Source organism: Diospyros lotus, chromosome 3 (genome assembly GCF_014633365.1).
Source record: "Diospyros lotus cultivar Yz01 chromosome 3, ASM1463336v1, whole genome shotgun sequence".
In the NCBI taxonomy this organism is placed as follows: Eukaryota; Viridiplantae; Streptophyta; class Magnoliopsida; order Ericales; family Ebenaceae; genus Diospyros; species Diospyros lotus.
The window spans coordinates 22,373,556-22,390,448 of NC_068340.1; the positions used below are offsets into that span (position 1 = coordinate 22,373,556).

At 36.5% G+C, this 16,893-nt stretch overlaps 3 protein-coding genes across 5 annotated transcripts in view; all 3 read left to right on the forward strand.

Moving 5' to 3' along the window:
• Nucleotides 1–1,215: 1,215 nt before the first annotated feature.
• LOC127797538 (26S proteasome non-ATPase regulatory subunit 11 homolog) lies at nucleotides 1,216–4,224 on the forward strand. The gene is made up of 2 exons (XM_052330527.1): nucleotides 1,216–1,362; nucleotides 2,548–4,224. Exon 2 carries the CDS (start codon nucleotides 2,567–2,569, stop codon nucleotides 3,836–3,838), a length of 1,272 nt encoding a protein of 423 aa, XP_052186487.1. The 5' UTR covers nucleotides 1,216–1,362; nucleotides 2,548–2,566; the 3' UTR covers nucleotides 3,839–4,224.
• Nucleotides 4,225–4,670: 446 nt separating this feature from the next.
• On the forward strand, nucleotides 4,671–10,318 carry LOC127797539 (uncharacterized). The gene is made up of 5 exons (XM_052330528.1): nucleotides 4,671–5,325; nucleotides 7,378–7,477; nucleotides 7,549–7,684; nucleotides 9,768–9,863; nucleotides 9,953–10,318. Exons 1-5 carry the CDS (start codon nucleotides 4,908–4,910, stop codon nucleotides 10,082–10,084), a joined length of 882 nt encoding a protein of 293 aa, XP_052186488.1. The 5' UTR covers nucleotides 4,671–4,907; the 3' UTR covers nucleotides 10,085–10,318.
• Nucleotides 10,319–15,797: 5,479 nt separating this feature from the next.
• The window catches only part of LOC127798201 (integrin-linked protein kinase 1), a 58,583-nt gene continuing 57,487 nt past the window's right edge, over nucleotides 15,798–16,893 (forward strand). The window contains exon 1 of one of the 3 annotated variants that reach the window (XR_008022351.1): nucleotides 15,798–16,248. Coding sequence is in view for 2 of the 3 variants with exons in the window: in XM_052331587.1 (XP_052187547.1) it covers nucleotides 15,955–16,248 (294 nt within the window). In the remaining variant the exon portion in view is untranslated. The remainder of the gene's footprint in view (nucleotides 16,249–16,893) is intronic. The other 2 variants (XM_052331587.1, XM_052331586.1) reach the window with 2 other exon arrangements.

Genomic DNA, 16,893 nt, shown 5'->3' on the forward strand with positions numbered 1-16,893 from the left:
AATTAACTTGGTCACCAAAATAAGCTACCAAGAGCTTATTTGAAAAAACTAAGGGATCAACTTATTGAGAATGCTACTAAAATAGCTTATAAACTCACTAGCATATAAACTCTTAAGGGTTTGTTCTTTTTGTTGTTTTCAATTTTTTAAAACGATGAAAACATGTTTATTTTACTGTTTTCAAAAACGCATTTTCGAAAACAAGAAAAAAATTTGTAAAGGAAATTCAAAATGCCAAAAAGTCATTTTGCTGTTTTGAGCAAAAACAAGTGCAAAATCTGAAAATGCGAAAAACAGTTGTTTTGAGGCTCAACCTTCTTTCTTATCTTCTCTTCTTCCTTCTCTCTTTTCTTCTCTTCTTTCTCAAGGCTCTGCCATCGACCATGCCCTTCACCACCATCACCATTGCGAGCCACCGTTGATTGGCATCACCTCTATAAATCATTGATTTTGTGTTTAGCTAGAGGTTTAAGTTTAGATCTATGGAGATTCATCAATTGGATCTTGCTAGTTTTTGGGTATGTTGGTCAATGGAAAAAAGGGTGTCAGATGATTGTATCTGATTCGTCGAATACCATTGGCCACGGTGGCTGGTGGAGACTGGCAGTGCGTTTACACTGGTGTTTGGTTTGGTCGAAAGTTTAAGATTAGATTTATGGAAATTTGACCGTTGGATGTTGTTGATTTTTTGGTATGTTGGTCGATGAGGATGAGGGTATTGGGTGGTTGTCTCTGATCGCTGAAAACAACCGGCCATAGTGGCTGATGATGACTGACAGTGCATTTTTCAATTTTGACCAAAAATTAAAAATTAAATCTATGAAAATTTAACTGTTAAATTTGACTTATTTTTGTGTACGTTGACCCCCTTGACTTGACATATCTAATGGTAAGCTCTAATTGTGGGAATCTTTGATTAACGGTAGTACGATTGTGGCTAGTTTAGGTTGTTCAATAGATAAAATATCATAAAATATTTTTTTTTTAAATTTTAAAATAAACTTATTTTTTTAATTTCTTTGTTTTAAGAAATAATTTTTCAAAATTACAAAAAAAAAACGTATTTTTCAAAAATTTTAAAATAGACACTTAAAACATAAATTTTAAAATTAAAATATAAAAAGAATATAACTTTAAATTTCAACAAATACCTAACAAAATAAATTATATAAATTATAAGCTAAAAGAATTAGCTAATAAGTGGTCAAACCGGGAAGCCAAACACCCTCTCAGTTCCTTGAACAGTGTACCTTTGCCCTGGACTTGCGAGTTGAGCCAGCCTCTCTCCCTTTCTCTCTCGCTCTCTCTTCCAGATCTGCCGTCGGCTGGGCCTGAGTATTGCTCTATTTCTGCAAATCTCAGGTGCGTTATGTTGATTTCAATCTGCAGTCCTAATTTCTTGGGCAATGATTCGGTGTTGAATCGGATTTGTTTATTCATTTATCTTTTTCTTTGGTACCACGAAGGTAGGGTTCGCCGTTCATCTCCCTGTAGTTTTAGGCATTTTGACGATGATTCTTGCTTTCTTATTTTTTATTGATTACATTCTTTATATTTTCTGTTAGCTACTTCCATGTTTATGTAACATATTGGAAATTAGGGCATAGGGGTACTATTCTACAATTCCCGCTCCCGGAATTTGGGTAAGGTTCTTCAAGAACGTGTCTTCGCGGAGATATTTGTTACTGTAGCATCATTTCCCTGCTTAAAACTGAATCATGCTTTGAACACTGATATCGGGTTTCTTACCGTTCATTGAATAACTGGATTTCCCGTAATGATGTGGCACTAGTAAGAATTTCGGGAGAATTTTGTATTATTCAAAAAGTAAAGATTGTCTCAATACTCCCCCTTTTTCTGCCTAAATGGCTTGTACTATTGCATTGAAAATGACGCTGTGAAAGTAATTTGATTAGTTGAACTACATTTAATCACGTCTCTACAGAGTTTTACATCAATAGAGATACTAGGAACTGTATAGTAGTAGTTGAATCCTTAACTTTCTTACAAAACAAATACAATTGCTATTAAGGAATAGAGACCTCAATTTGTTTGCTAATAAATGTATTGGGTTTGGTATGGGAGGTTAAACGACATACTGGAACAGGTATAGAAACGGGGAAAATGACGGGGATTTGGAAATAGGGAGGAGTTTTTTTTTTGGGGGGGGGGGGGGAGGTCCCCTCCCCATTCTTATCTCTACTCAAGAAGCAACGACACCATCTCAGGCAATCTCTATCCCATATCGTGTACTTGAGACCCTTCATCTTCTTTAGAAGCACTACAGATTAAAACAATTGGAGCACTATAATGGATCCCTTTGGTTCTTAAAAAAGAAACCTAAAGCCACATTGCATTTATCTTGCCAATGCTGGGAATGAAATATTGGAGTTGTAAAGTCAGGAATCCCTTCATTTTTTGTCAAAGCTGGGAGGTGCAACTATCAGATTTGCATCATTGATGTGATAGAGAAATGTTTGTTCACTTGGTTTTTGGATGCGAGTTATTTTAGTGGTACCTAATCATTTAATCATCTCCAATTTGCAGAAATATATAGGCAGTCATCATGTCTTCATCACATCTCCCAGCAACAACTGAGTCGCTTGATCAGGCTCAAGAAGCAAAAATACCATCTCAGGCAATTTCTATCCTGTATCGTGTACTTGAGAACCCTTCATCTTCTACGGAAGCACTACGGATTAAAGAAAAAGCTATCTCAAATCTGTCTGACCTTCTTAGAGAAGAGAACAGAGCAGAGGATCTTAGGAGACTTCTGACCCAACTAAGGCCTTTCTTTTCCTTGATCCCCAAAGCAAAAACTGCAAAAATTGTTCGTGGGATAATTGATTCAGTGGCTAAAATACCAAGAACGTCAGATCTCCAAATCTCTCTCTGCAGGGAAATGGTGCAGTGGACCCGTTCGGAGAAGCGAACGTTCCTTCGTCAACGAGTTGAGGCAAGGCTTGCGGCTCTTTTGATGGAAAACGAGGAGTATGCAGAGGCACTAACCCTCCTTTCTGGCCTAATCAAGGAAGTAAGGAGATTGGATGACAAGCTGCTGCTCGTAGACATAGAATTATTGGAGAGCAAGCTGCATTTCTCTCTAAGAAACCTTCCCAAAGCTAAAGCTTCTCTCACTGCAGCAAGAACAGCGGCCAATGCTATTTATGTGCCCCCAGACCAGCAGGGTACCATAGACTTGCAGAGTGGGATTCTTCATGCTGAAGAGAAAGACTATAAAACGGCTTACAGCTATTTCTACGAAGCATTTGAAGCTTTCAATGCTCTTGAAGATCCCCGGGCAATATACAGTCTCAAGTATATGCTGTTGTGCAAAATCATGGTTAACCAGGCGGATGATGTTGCAGGAATATTATCGTCAGCGAAGGTGGGACTGCAATATCAGGGGCCAGAAGTAGACGCGATGAAAGCCGTTGCCCAAGCTCATGCAAAACGCTCGCTGAAGCTCTTTGAGACTGCACTTAGGGATTTCAAGGCACAGCTGGAGGAGGACCCCATCGTCCACAGGCACCTGTCTTCTCTTTATGATACACTGCTGGAACAGAACCTTTGCCGGTTGATCGAGCCTTTCTCAAGGGTTGAGATTGGTCATATCGCTGAGCTGATTGAACTCCCCAAGGACCACGTGGAGAAAAAACTGTCGCAGATGATCCTTGACAAGAAGTTTGCAGGGACCTTGGATCAAGGTGCTGGATGTCTCATCATCTTTGATGATCCTAAGCCGGACGCAATCTACCCTGCGACACTGGAGACAATATCAAATATTGGGAAGGTTGTGGATAGCCTTTATGTTAGATCTGCAAAAATTATGGCATAGTGGGGGCTGAGGTCTTGTTTGGTGAGAATGAGAGATACCTACAACTAAAAATACATGTCTGGAAGTGCTGGTATCTTCTCTGTTTTCTTGGGCCGGTGGTGGGTGGGTTTCCAATTTGCGTTTTTACTCGAGGAAATGTCTTGCTTGACTTGACCTCCTAAACATTTTAAATCATGTCAGTCAGTGTCATGGTTAGCTGCTAACAATCAGAAACAATTTTCATGGGTAAGCAGCCATGCCGTACTGTGAAGACGAAAGAGGAAGAGGAGTGAATTGTATTGTTTGTTATGGAGTTGTGGGATGGGTTTGAAAATTGACAAAAACTCATTTATAATTCTATTCGATAGCATATTGGAATACAAATATATTGCATTATCATTTATGTTAATGTTTGGAGTTATCATATAAAAAATGTAAGTAGACATTTCTTTGAATGCCGTCCCGTATTCAATTTTTATTCTCAATAGAAAGCAAAAATTAAAAATAAACAAATAAAAACTCCACATGAATTTTACTTTCATTTTACCATCAACCATGCGCATCCACCTTATATTTTTGCCAAATAAAAGTATAAATAGTTACATATATAATAGTTCTAATTGTAAACATGACATGTTACAGAGATTACAATGATTTACTATTTTAGTTGACATTTTTATGTAACATTTTCCCAAGTTTTTCTCAAATAAAAAAAAAAAAAAAAAAAAGAATTGGCAATGGCATCCCAAACAAATAAAAAAAAAAATCCTATATTTTCTAGAATTTTGTTGTAATAAATAAATGTAATTTATGAGGCTCCGAGTTTTGACTAGTGATTCAGTCAGATTCCGAGAAAAATATCCGCGCCAACCCCCTCCCCTTCAGATTCACATTCCTTCTTCAGCTGAAAGCTTCCTTCCTTCTTCTTCCTCCTCTCTCTCCCTCTTTTGCTGCAGTTGCAGAGTCCTTCACGCACACAACTCTCTCTCTCTCTCTCTCTCTATATATATATATATATATAGATACAAACAGAGATAAAGCAACATACAAGTACGAAGCTAATTGACTCCAGAGTATTTATAAAGCCGGAATGGATTCTCTCTCATCTGTTTCGTCTTCAATCGTCCTGCCTCCGAGTAATTCTCACTTCCGGTGCCGCCACCGCCACCGCCACCGCCGTAGGCTGATCTCTGTGGCCGCTCAGCCTGTCCATCCCTCCCGTCTTTCTTCGTTTCTCTCCTCTTTCCTCACTAGCGTTCCCCGATCGCCTGATCCGTGTGGAAGGAGGTTTGCGCTGGAGATTTCCTGCAAATCCGCCGGTGGAGGGCCCGACGATGATGATGGTGAGGGCGAGGGTAAGTACGGGAGAGATGAGGAGGTGGAGCGGGCGCTTCGCTTGGACGGCACCATTCCTGGGACATCCAACGAGTTCGTAGAGCGAGTATCGTCGCGTGCATACGACATGCGGAGGAACCTGCAACAGACGTTTGATTCTAGCAGTTATGACGGTAAGTGCTTTGTTCTTGCCTTGAGTTGTGTTGCTTGGACAAAAGGAATTAAGCAAAAGAGATATGGAACAGAAAATACTTGGGATTCAAGCTTGAATTCGTGCGGGAAAGAACAAGAGGAAGAATACAGTTGATAGACCTGAAAATGGGAATTACAAAACGAACGAATTGAAAATAGATTCATTCATTCTCTTCAGTTGGATTAGAAAACGAGAATAAATGAATAAGGATGGAAACAAAAAGAAGGTATTGAATACAGATTCATTTATTCATTTCAGTTGGATTAGAAGCATCCACAATATACCAATCCCTAAACCTCATTAGCAGGGGTTGGCTGCAGGGATAGGAAAATGAGACCAAAATCAGCATGCATCTGAAACAATAAAGCTCGTTTTTAGCTTGGATATCCTAATTTTGTTTCCCATCCCCTTTAGTTTTCCTTGAGAAATCCTTATTTTGAACATTGTGTTAGTGATCTTTGCAACTACAGCCGGTTTTTGAAATTTTGGAATTTGTGTTTTGGGTTTGGCTCGTTGTTTTCTTTTTCTCCTTTGATGGATGGCTTCTTATGCTAGTCAATAGTTGCATTAATTGACAGTATTGGTTGTCAATCATAGCCATTTGAGGTCCATTTCCTGGCATGCTGTATTGTTACGACTATTATTGGCAAAACCGGTTAGGTGCAAGGTACTCTGCTTTCGCAAATGTTGTAGCAATTTGTTGATTCTTATGAATCTCCTCCTCTCTTCATGCTGATTATCTAAACTGGGGTTTGCATTTCTTCTTGTCTCTACACATCTTGAGAAGTTGAAATTTTGAACTCATCAGTTCTTTCAGAGTCCTGAAATTTGCCTTAAGTGTCTACTTTAGCATGTGCGTCATAAGTGGTCTATATCCAGATTTTTTTTTTTTTTTAGATTTCTTTTTGGTAGATCAAAGAAGCTAAATTCATGGGATCGCATCTTTTTGTCATTGACTAGAAGTGATCTAGACTTTTTGCCTTCCGCAAAGCCAATGCAACAGTAATTCCCTTATCTCACTGCAACAGGGGCTCTGGATAATGAAAACTAATTCTTCTTTTTTCTTTTTTTTCACTTTTTATATATTCATTTCAAACTGAAATTGGTTGGTACAGTTAAGAAGGCTTAACCTGTATTTTTGGTTTGCAAAGATTCAGGCTAGTCAGGAAAATGTCCTGATATATGCAGACTGTCCAGATTGACCATAGGGAGAATATTTAATCTTAATGATAACAAGAAAACATTCTGAATAACAATATTACTTGAAATGAAAAGAATAGTATGCCAAAATTCTTGATGAAGAGGCAAAGGAAGGGAAATTACACCTGGCTCTTGGATATAAGTGTCTTTAGCCTAGTCATCAAATAAAAGAACCACAACATGTATATGGCTTGCAAAACCAAATCTGAAATAAGTTGTTTCTGGATGTGGAATGCAGTGCTTCAACACACAATTTTTTTTTTTTATTATCTTGCATGTGCTGGAGTGTGTGTGTGTGTGTGTTTATTTTTTTTTTGGGGGGGGGGAGCAAATTGTGTGCATATTTAGTTGCCAAGATTAAATTGGTTATTCTTGTGTACTTAGCATTTATAAGATTCATTAGGAAATGTCTGAATTGGCGTGGTTGACATTCAGTTCCACTTTTGTTTGACCAGTCATTTAAGCATTATCCTCCCTGTATATAGATCTTACATAAAGTAGTTCCTTAGTTACATCTGTTAAATATTTTTTATCTAGCATTTTAACGGTGCATCTCTAGGAAGAGATACATCATGTCATGGTGCCGTTTAATTTTTTTTTTTGTTCACTATCTGGCTGGACTCTCTCTCTCTCTCTCTCTCTCTCTCTCTCTCACGCACACACAAATAGAGAGAATGTGTGTGTTCAAGGACAGTCCTATGTGGCTGGCAAAATTTAGTGATACTCTCGCTCATATATCATGATTGTCTATGCGTTTTGGTTTTTTTTTTTCTGTAAAAAAAAATGTGTTATTTAGTTTTGGTTTTAGTTTTTGTTTCCTATTCTTTTTCAGTATTGGAGAACAACCCATGGAGAGAAACTTCAAAGCCTGTATATGTACTAACCCAGAGGGAAAATCAGTTATGCACAATGAAAACTCGAAGGAATCGCAGGTCTGTTGTAGTTTTTTGCAATTTTTTCTTGCATAATTCTTAGCCCACTCAGCAACTGTCCTCTATGACAGTGAAGTTGAAAGGGAGCTGGGTTTGTTGTTTTCCAAAGGGGGAAAATGGAGGTCTGGAATAGCAAATCAGTCTAAGCAGTCAAGACCACACACAAAATTTCAGATGCTTGTGGAGGATATCAGAGAGGGAGTGCTTGTAAGTTAAATATCTATATTTAAATCTTTCAGTATCATTGCCCCTTAGTTGTTTTAATGTCATTCAATTACTAAAATTAATTAATCCTTCTTGGAGAAAAAAAAAATCTCCCAACTCACTTCTTTCTCTCTGCTTTGCAATCTGGGTACTTCCTACGTGAAAAATATCACTTTGATTTTGGCACTTTATTCAGCTGCGGTGAAGTGTGTGCCTTCATGTATGGTGTCAGGTTGGTTTTGAGTGGGTTGGGGGCAAAGAGGAAGAGATCGTTGGTGCTGATTGGGTAGAGAATTGGGAGAGGACAGGATTGTCAAGGTGGTTAGTGGGTGCAGGGGTTGAAAGATTGAATTGCGGTCAGTGGCTGTAGAGGGAAAAGATGGTGATAGTAGATGGAGGGGATGGTGACATCGTTAACGTAATGGTCTCAATGCACTCTGGCAGTGGTTAGAAAGATTTCTTCTTTTTCCTTGGCTTCTTAGATGCGTTAGTGATTGCACTCTATTTATCTGATAGTACATGTGTATCTGTATAGATTCTAGAAACAGCTAATGGATTGTATAAAAGTGAAACAGAAGAGAGGGGATGGGAAGAGAGAAAAAGGTGAACCCAACGCACGAGGGCCTCGCATTAGCCCTACCCTTGCTTAGCAAAGAGGTCGTTTCCTGATTTAAACCTGTGACCCCTAGATCACAATGGAGCAACCTGTTCCTTGCTCCAAGACAGGAAGAGAGAAATAGAAAATAAGGTTTAGGTTTGAAGAATTTGTGGAAGATGGGCCAGGAAGTAGTGGGAGACTTGGTCATGCAGGTCATGCAAAGGGGCATCCCCAATGCATAGGACTCCCTGCTTTGCGAGGGTCAAGAGAGGTTATATTTGTACCTAACCTTTTCTTTGTTTCTTGTATAATAATAATTTTTATCGTCTTATTTTGTGCTATTAATAAAGTTATTTTTGTGTAAATAAATTGGACAGAGAATTTTAATGTTGGAAATTTTATTGTCTAACCTATGCAAGAACGGTTAGTTAAGAGGGCGCTCTTTTCAATATTAGCATAATATAATATTAATGTTTATTGATTTTACTTATAAGGTTAATTGTAAGTTCACATCAATTTCCCCCTCGTTAAGCTTTATGGGATAATTTATTAATTTTTCTGTAACAAATAGACATTTTATATGTACCTTTTATGAATGAATAGATAACTTGTACCTGAAGCATGTCTTTCAAAAAAATGGGCAAAATATTTGTTTGACTACCTGAATTAACCTCGTCTTTAAACAAGCTCTACAAGAGAGATTGATGTTGTTTTCTATATGTCAAGGTATTTTGTGCGGCAATTTGAAACCAAAACCGTGGCTAGTGTTATTTACCCAGAAGCGAGAAAAAAAGCAAGAAATCTGTTTGGGTGCGTGAGTTTATCAAGTATTGACTTCATAAATACAATGAGAATATTTCCTGCTTAAAAAAAGTTTGAAATAAGCATCCGAAGAATCGAGGCTTCTTGACTTATGTTTGGTCACTATAGGGAAATGAATTGCTCCCTTCCATATGGCATTGCCTTTGAAAGTATTGATCCATAACCTGTCAAAAGATTTGAAGCAAGAAATTGAGTTGATGGGGAGGGCTAAGTCGAATAAGTCACAATTCCAGATATTTACCATCCCTCTCTGTTGACGGCTGCTATTTCCTGTTCCCATACCAGAAGGCCTTGTACAAAAATTATATTCTTAACGCACTGGGTAATAGTTAAGTTTGTTAAGGTCTCTCTAGCATGCTCAAGGGTGTCGTAAATGATTATCATAAACATGTTCGTGCTAAAATACCACTACCTTAGTCATGTTCAAACAGGTTGTTTCTTTGGAGAAATAAATTGTATCCTTCTCCAACATGGGTATTTTGATATCCTTTTAGTTTCTGGTTTCCGTTTCCGCTATAGGAACCGGGATATTATCTGGGAACCTGAAATGTGTTAAAAAATGCATCTGGATTTTTGTAACCATAGGCCGTATCCATTTTTGGATTCTTTTTATTTATTTATTTATTTTATGGGGTGGATAAATAAAGAATATACTGATCACTGCAGGTGTTCGAAGATGAGAATGAAGCTGCAAGATATTGCAACTTGCTGGAGGGAGGAGGCCAAGGTTGTGAAGGCGTTGCAGAGATAGAAGCCTCTTCAGTAAGAAATCCTGCACCAACCACGTCTACGGTTTACCTCATTGGACGCCGTTTTCTTACATCTTCATTTTTATCTTCCATTTTGTACAGGTGTTTGATCTTTGCCAGAAGATGAGAGCCCTAGCAGTTCTGTTCCGGAGAGGGAGGACACCTCCCCAACCAGAAAGCCTTATGCTCAACTTGAGGGCTCGGAAACGGTCCCTTGAAGACCAAGAGGATTGATCAACCAACCGCTGTAAAGTAGCTCTTTGTTGTGGGTGGTGGAGATGTTATAAGAATGTGAAGTCAAAGCCCAAATGATTCTTATACATAATATATTCATGGAAGATTACTTCTTCTTCTTCTTCTCCTGCTTCTTTTTGGTGATTTGCAATGAAGCAACGATGGTTAAAATCTTCATTGCCTAATTACTGAACTTGATGAGATAGCAATGATACTGCAATTAGTTTATGCATATATAGGTGGACCGAAACCTGACGCTCTCGTACATTCTGATGCTAGAGGGACTTCAAGTCATTTGATCCTTAAAATCATTGTGGTGTTGTCTTTGAGCCGCATATATATATATATATATATATATATAAAATATAAAGTTGTTGGGGTCAACTCAACCAACTTCAACAACTTTAGATAGCAACTTTTTGCCTAGTTTACTATTATTTCGTCTTTGAAATAGCAATTATTACTTATCATTCCTCATTCAAAAAACCCCTGTATTGACGATAGATGCTTTTGTTCTCATCTTCTTGATTATTATTTTTATTATTATTTACAATAATATAATTTATTTGTTGGAGAAGAATTGCCTTGAATCTTCAAACACTCTACAAGAAATAAAATCATCAAAAGTCACAAGATATTTCTTGTGTAAATACTTTAATGTTTAAGTTAAATTTGTCGAAAGAAAAATGAGTTATTAAATGGGTAAAAAGTGACTTACTTTGGGAAATAGATTCTCCTCTATTTATAGTTGAAATTAATAGGAATGATAACAATTTTTGATATTTCAAGATTAACATTGCTTTAAATGATCCTCATTAGTTACACAATTTTTAGTGGAGATTTTAAAGGTAATTGTTTGCACGTCTATCATGATAGTACTCTACAAGAGGGTTTTTGGGAGATCTTGCAGACTTTTTCAAAGACTCTTGGTCCTCCCGGAGTCTATTGAGAGATCCTTAGAGAGTCTCCCAATGACACTTTAACTGAAAGGATCTCTTAGCCCATTAGCGAGGCTTTAACATTTATGCTTTATTTTTAGCTTTTAGGCTTATCCTTCATGAGCTTTTGGAAATGGGTCTTAGTCCATATACACATCAATTATTTTTTATTTTTTCTTTTGAGTCTTCTAGAGGGGAGAGTATTATTTTTACTAAGTAACTTACTCATTCTCATGATTGGTTCCTTTTGGGGGACTTTTCTAGGGAAGGGCTTTTTTAGCCTTTTTTTTTATGGTGATTACTTTTGGATTTTATTCAAGGTGTGTATAGGATGGTTGTTGCCAATGCTCAAAGTTGGGCTTTCTGTTAATGCACCAAGAAAGAGATTGAGAGCTATTGAAGGGAGAGAACGGTGGGACCAAGAAGCCCAAAAATAGTAAGGTCTCTTATCATAGTTTGGAGATGGACTATGCGGCTCTCCACAAGTAGTTAGTGGATGTCAGTAGTGACTATGCCTAGCAGGTTAGTGCCTTCCAAGACGATGTCTGAGAGCTAAAGAGGGTGAACAAAGAGTAGAAGAAAATCATTAAGGATGTTATGAAGTCTTATTCTACCTTATTTAGGAGATGGATCAATATGCCAAAGAATTGTCCTCCAGTCACCTCCATGAGTTAAAGCTTCAAGAAGATCTTAAGAGTGTAGAGCGGTTATTGGAGGAATATTACTTGAGGCTTCGAGCCGAAGCCATTCGTGAATATCAGTTATCCCAAGATTATTACCAGAGGAATGAGAAGTACGCGAGTAGCTTTATCAAGTATGGATTTTATTTAACTTGCTTATTTCTCGATTTGAAGAGGTTCGAGTAGTTTGTTGATTAATTGGTCTATACTATGAAAGCTACGTGTTTTGAAGCTCTTGATTAGCATATCTATTGATGTGTTCAAAGTACAAAAGAAATACAAGCACCCCTTATTTGATCAGAAAATTTTTCACAAATAAGAAAATACTAGTTTTGATTTGCTACACTCAAAGATAGAAAAATGAAGACTGATAAGAATCAAGTAAATTCGTCACTAAATAAATGAATTACTTAGATAAGAATTATGTTAAAATCCTCTTTGCACTTTCTTGATAAAAATTTTCATTATGTAAAACATTATAAGATTACATATATAAATACTAATCTTGGAACATCCCTCCAACCATGGGTGACATAATAATTAAAGAAAAGTGTAAATTCAAATGTGGAAGACATAATAATCAAAGAAAAAAACATTCAAAGTCAAAGTCATAAATGTTTGGTGGACAAATATTCAAAAGATGCCCAAAAATTCGTAATTTCTGCTCCACCTATTGAGTACTGACAACCAAACTTGAAACGGTAATAAAATACAGTTAAAAAGTCAAAAAAATGCCTATGAATATAGAAAGTTGTAGTTGAGATCTTGAGCTTTCTGTTGACATATGGCACGTCTCATAATTCCAAGCCATTCAAAAGTTATGGGATTCCAAAATTACCCCTATGATCAGTTTTGTGACTGATCTTCCAAGCAAGTGAGCAATGTGATTAATTTGGATTTCAACTCCTTCACTTTGAACTCTTAACTCCTTCGAATGAGCTGAAGTCTTCCCAATAAATAACTCAAGTTCATTTTAAAATTATTTAGCCCTTGAACGAGTAATTGGTTCAAAACTTAGAATTACATGCTCTTGGATAGCTCTTGCTTTCGTATCTTTACCGTTCACATAATCTACGATCTAGATCTTGAGAGTTTGGATACCTATCTCAATTCTTACCCAATTGATAATTTTTAGAACTTCTCAGTCCCTAGGAGCTTCATTCGAGTAGCCAAGAGAACGCAAAGATGATTGAAGCTCTCGTGGATTTGGACATTATGACCTAAGATGTGGTGGAAGACCTTGTACTTGCTACTATGAAACCACCCTTGACCTCTCTTTGGGTCTCCAAATTTTAACCTTGTACCTATGTACATCATTACATGTCTTAATAACTCTTTGTGTTTTTATATTGCCTAGCATTAGAATAAGCTTGAAGCTCACTGCATGTCTTAATAGTTCTTCATCTCTGTGGGTGATGGACCCTAAATTATTCTTGCGCATTTTTCACTTCTAATACTAGGTTTTGTTTGTCCATTATTCACTTCTAATACTTTTTGGGACCTAGACATTTGAGTAAGGCCATGATAAATGATCTCTTATATAATATTCATTAATAAGAGTAAATCGTGCTCCCCAAACTTTCATTCATTTTGCCTCTATTGAATTAGTAGGGAATTCTCTCATTGTTAGGAATTTTCGAGTTGGGTTCTTCAATTAACAATAGTATCAATAGCGAGCATTTCTTTTTCTTTAATGCTTAGTTGCTGAAGGACTTCCGTGTGCATCACTCTTCTAGTTGTTCCTTTTGTTTGTGCTAGCTTCGATAAGGCATTAAGATGATTGTTTAAGAACATGTTGATTTGTAAGAGCTATAAGTTTTTGAATAGCTATGCTAATGCCTATATCTTCTTTAATTAAATATTGAGCAATCATTGGTTCTTTGGCTTCATATTAACCTTGAAATTGTTGAACTACAAATTGTGAGTCACGATGAGCCATTAATTTTTTTGTTTCTAGTTTCCTTGCTAAGTTCATTCTTGCAGTAAGAGCTTCGTATTCAGTAATATTATTTGAACTTGGGAAGGCAGATGAATATTCTAATATTTCTCTTTTGGGGGATATCAACACCATTTCGACTCTGTTCCTCTATGAGCTTAATGCCCCATATTTCCAATTTGGTTTGTCATTTATTGAGGTTTTTTCTTCATGTGTACATTCCACGGTAAAATTTGCCAAAGCTTGGCACTTTGATTGTTTGACATGGTTGGAGATAGATGTCATATTCACCAAACTTTATTGTTCTTTTAGCGAGTCATCTTAAGCATTTTGTCTTTTGCAATATTTTTTGGAAAGGTTGGTTTGTTAAAATCGTGTTGGACTGAGCTTGAAAATAAGATCGAAATTTTCTAGAGACCATAATTTGTGACAAGGCAACTCGTTCAATGTAAGGATATTGAGTTTCTACTCTTTGTAGCATCTTAATAAACAATTTGATCCACTTGGTTATCCTTTTTCAATAATATTGTGCTAGTGGTGTCACTCACTCATAAAACATATACACTGGCTCCTTAATCTATGGCCTAGTTAATAGTGGGACTTCTTTTAAATATTCTTTTAATGCCTCAAAAGTTTTTTAACATTCATTTGTCCATTTTAAATCTTTTCCAACCCTTAAAGTTTGGAAGAAAGGAACACTTATTTCTACCGACTTAGAGAGAAATTTATTTAGACCAACTATACTTCTAGTTAACTACTGGACATCTTTAATTGAATTAGATGACTTCATATCTAGGATAGCTTGTATCTTTTTAGGATTAACTTTTATTCTATGTTGTGTTATCATATAACCTTAGAAAATTTCCAAATTGTACTCCAGATGAACATTTGATAGGGGTTGAGTCTCGTATTGTATTTTTGAGCACTTTAAAGATTTAGATAAGTTTTGTTACGTGCGACTTAGTTTTTCTACTTTTAATGATCATGTCGTCGACATAAGTCTCAATAGTATTTCCAAACATAAATAATAGATTCTTGTCTATTTATAATTAAAATTGCTAGGAAGTGATAGTAGTTTTTAATATTTTATGATTATAATTGCTTTAGATAATCCTCAGTCCATTACGCGATTTTCAGAAAAAATTTTGAAGGTAACTATTTGCAAGTCTATAATGAGAATACCCTATGAGAGGGCCTCCATGAGACCTTAGGGAGTTTTTCATAGGCTTTTGGTCCTCCATTTATGATAATCTATCATGAGGGTCTCTTGGAGACCCTCTTAACTAGAGGATCTTGAGCTCTTTTATGCAACTTTAACTCATATATTTTATTTTTAACTTCTAAGATTACTTTTCATAGACTTTTAAAAATAAACATTATGCATATACACATTAATTAACATTGTAACTCTCTCTATCTCAAGTTTATTGAACATGACTCAAAAGAATGGAATATAGAATATGAATAATTCATTATTATTATTGCCATATTATCTCTTAGTTTTTAGAAATCAAAGCAAAATATGATATTGGGTTGCTCCTTTTTGTTTTCATTGATGGATTGCATTGCAATCTCCCATGTTTCATTCAAATCATTTGGGTTAGCTCTTTCTTTTCTTTTTTTTTTTTGTTTTCCTCACAATTAATAATGAATGGTAGTGTCTATCCTTTTAGTATAACAATTACAAAATAAATCAACTGTAATTTATTGTTAAATCCTAACTTTATTGACAATTCTTTATTTTTCATAAACATTTTTTCTCATAAATTTGTTATAAATACAAGCACATTTCAATCTCAATTCTACGATTGCTTGTTAATATAATTAATTAAAAAACTAAATATAATCATTAATTACAATTCATATACAACATATACAGAAATTTAAATGAAAAAACCCTAAGAAAATTCTGCATTAAAATTAATCCAACATAGACAAAAAAAAAAAAAGAAAATGAATAGCGAAGTTAAAACCCTTTTATATTAAGTTTTGACTTTTATAATAATATATTAATTTTTTATTTTTCATTTAAAATAAAAAAAAACTATTTGAACCATCAAATTTAATATTGTAAATATTTTTTTATATTATCCATATAACATAAAATATTAACAAAAGTGTCATTCAGACCAATCATGCGAACGCAAAGTAACGCCCCGTTTGGCCACTCCTTTTCAGTTTTCCCCAAAATGTCAAGTCGGTGATCTCCCGAATCCGACCATCGAAACACAGTCAAAACAATCATCAGGCAATTAAAGAAACGAAAGAAAGCTCTTCCCCCCGTACTTCCAAAATTGTCGCTCCGACCAAATCGCAATGAGCAGCAGCTCAGGAGGGTCCGGACCTTCGCCGACGGCGTCTACCTCGACGGAGAAGAAAAAGGACAAAGCGAGTGTGAGCAGGACGTCTCTGATACTGTGGCACGCCCACCAGAACGACGCCGCGGGGGTGCGGAAGTTGCTGGAGGAGGATCGCTCGCTCGTCCACGCTAGGGATTACGACAATCGCACTCCGCTCCACGTCGCGTCGCTTCACGGCTGGATAGACGTCGCCAAATGTTTAATCGAGTACGGGGCCGACGTCAACGCCCAGGATCGCTGGAAGAACACGGTAATTCATTCGCACTCGCGTATGAATATGTCCTCGCACGTTAGGCCTTTTGTTTCAATTGTATTGAATTGAAATTTTCCGTGCCTTCATTACCAGAGAAGCTCTGATAGTTTATGATTGGGACTTTACTGTGCTTCTAGAAATCAAATCTTCATTGCATCCCTCTGCCCTTCTCTCTCTCTCTCTCTCTCTACATGCTTACAGGTCTAGTGTTTTTAAGCTTTTGCAATTACCGAATAACAGAGCTTTTTAGCGAGTTGGTATAAACGGTTTTATTAGAAAAAATTATCAAAATTTATGCAAAATATGGTACACCATTCCAACTCACGATCCATGGGAAAGGGTGTTTTGCTAGCAGAAAATGTACCGAACAGAACGTTTATTCATTCTCTTAGGATTTGGTTTACATAATTGATTTGGAGAAAAAAAATGTGAACCCTTTGTCAGGATCCTGGATTTGACAGTGTAAATTCTCAGCCAACGGTGAGAATTAGGGCAGAAAGTGGCGAGAAGTAAGGCAGAAAATAGGGAGAATTTGAGAGGAAAATTGAGAGAGAGAGAAGAACAAAAAGATGTGTGTGTGTGTGTGTGAGAGAGAGAGAGAGAGAGAATTAGATAGAGAATTGAGAAACTGATGTTTTAGTA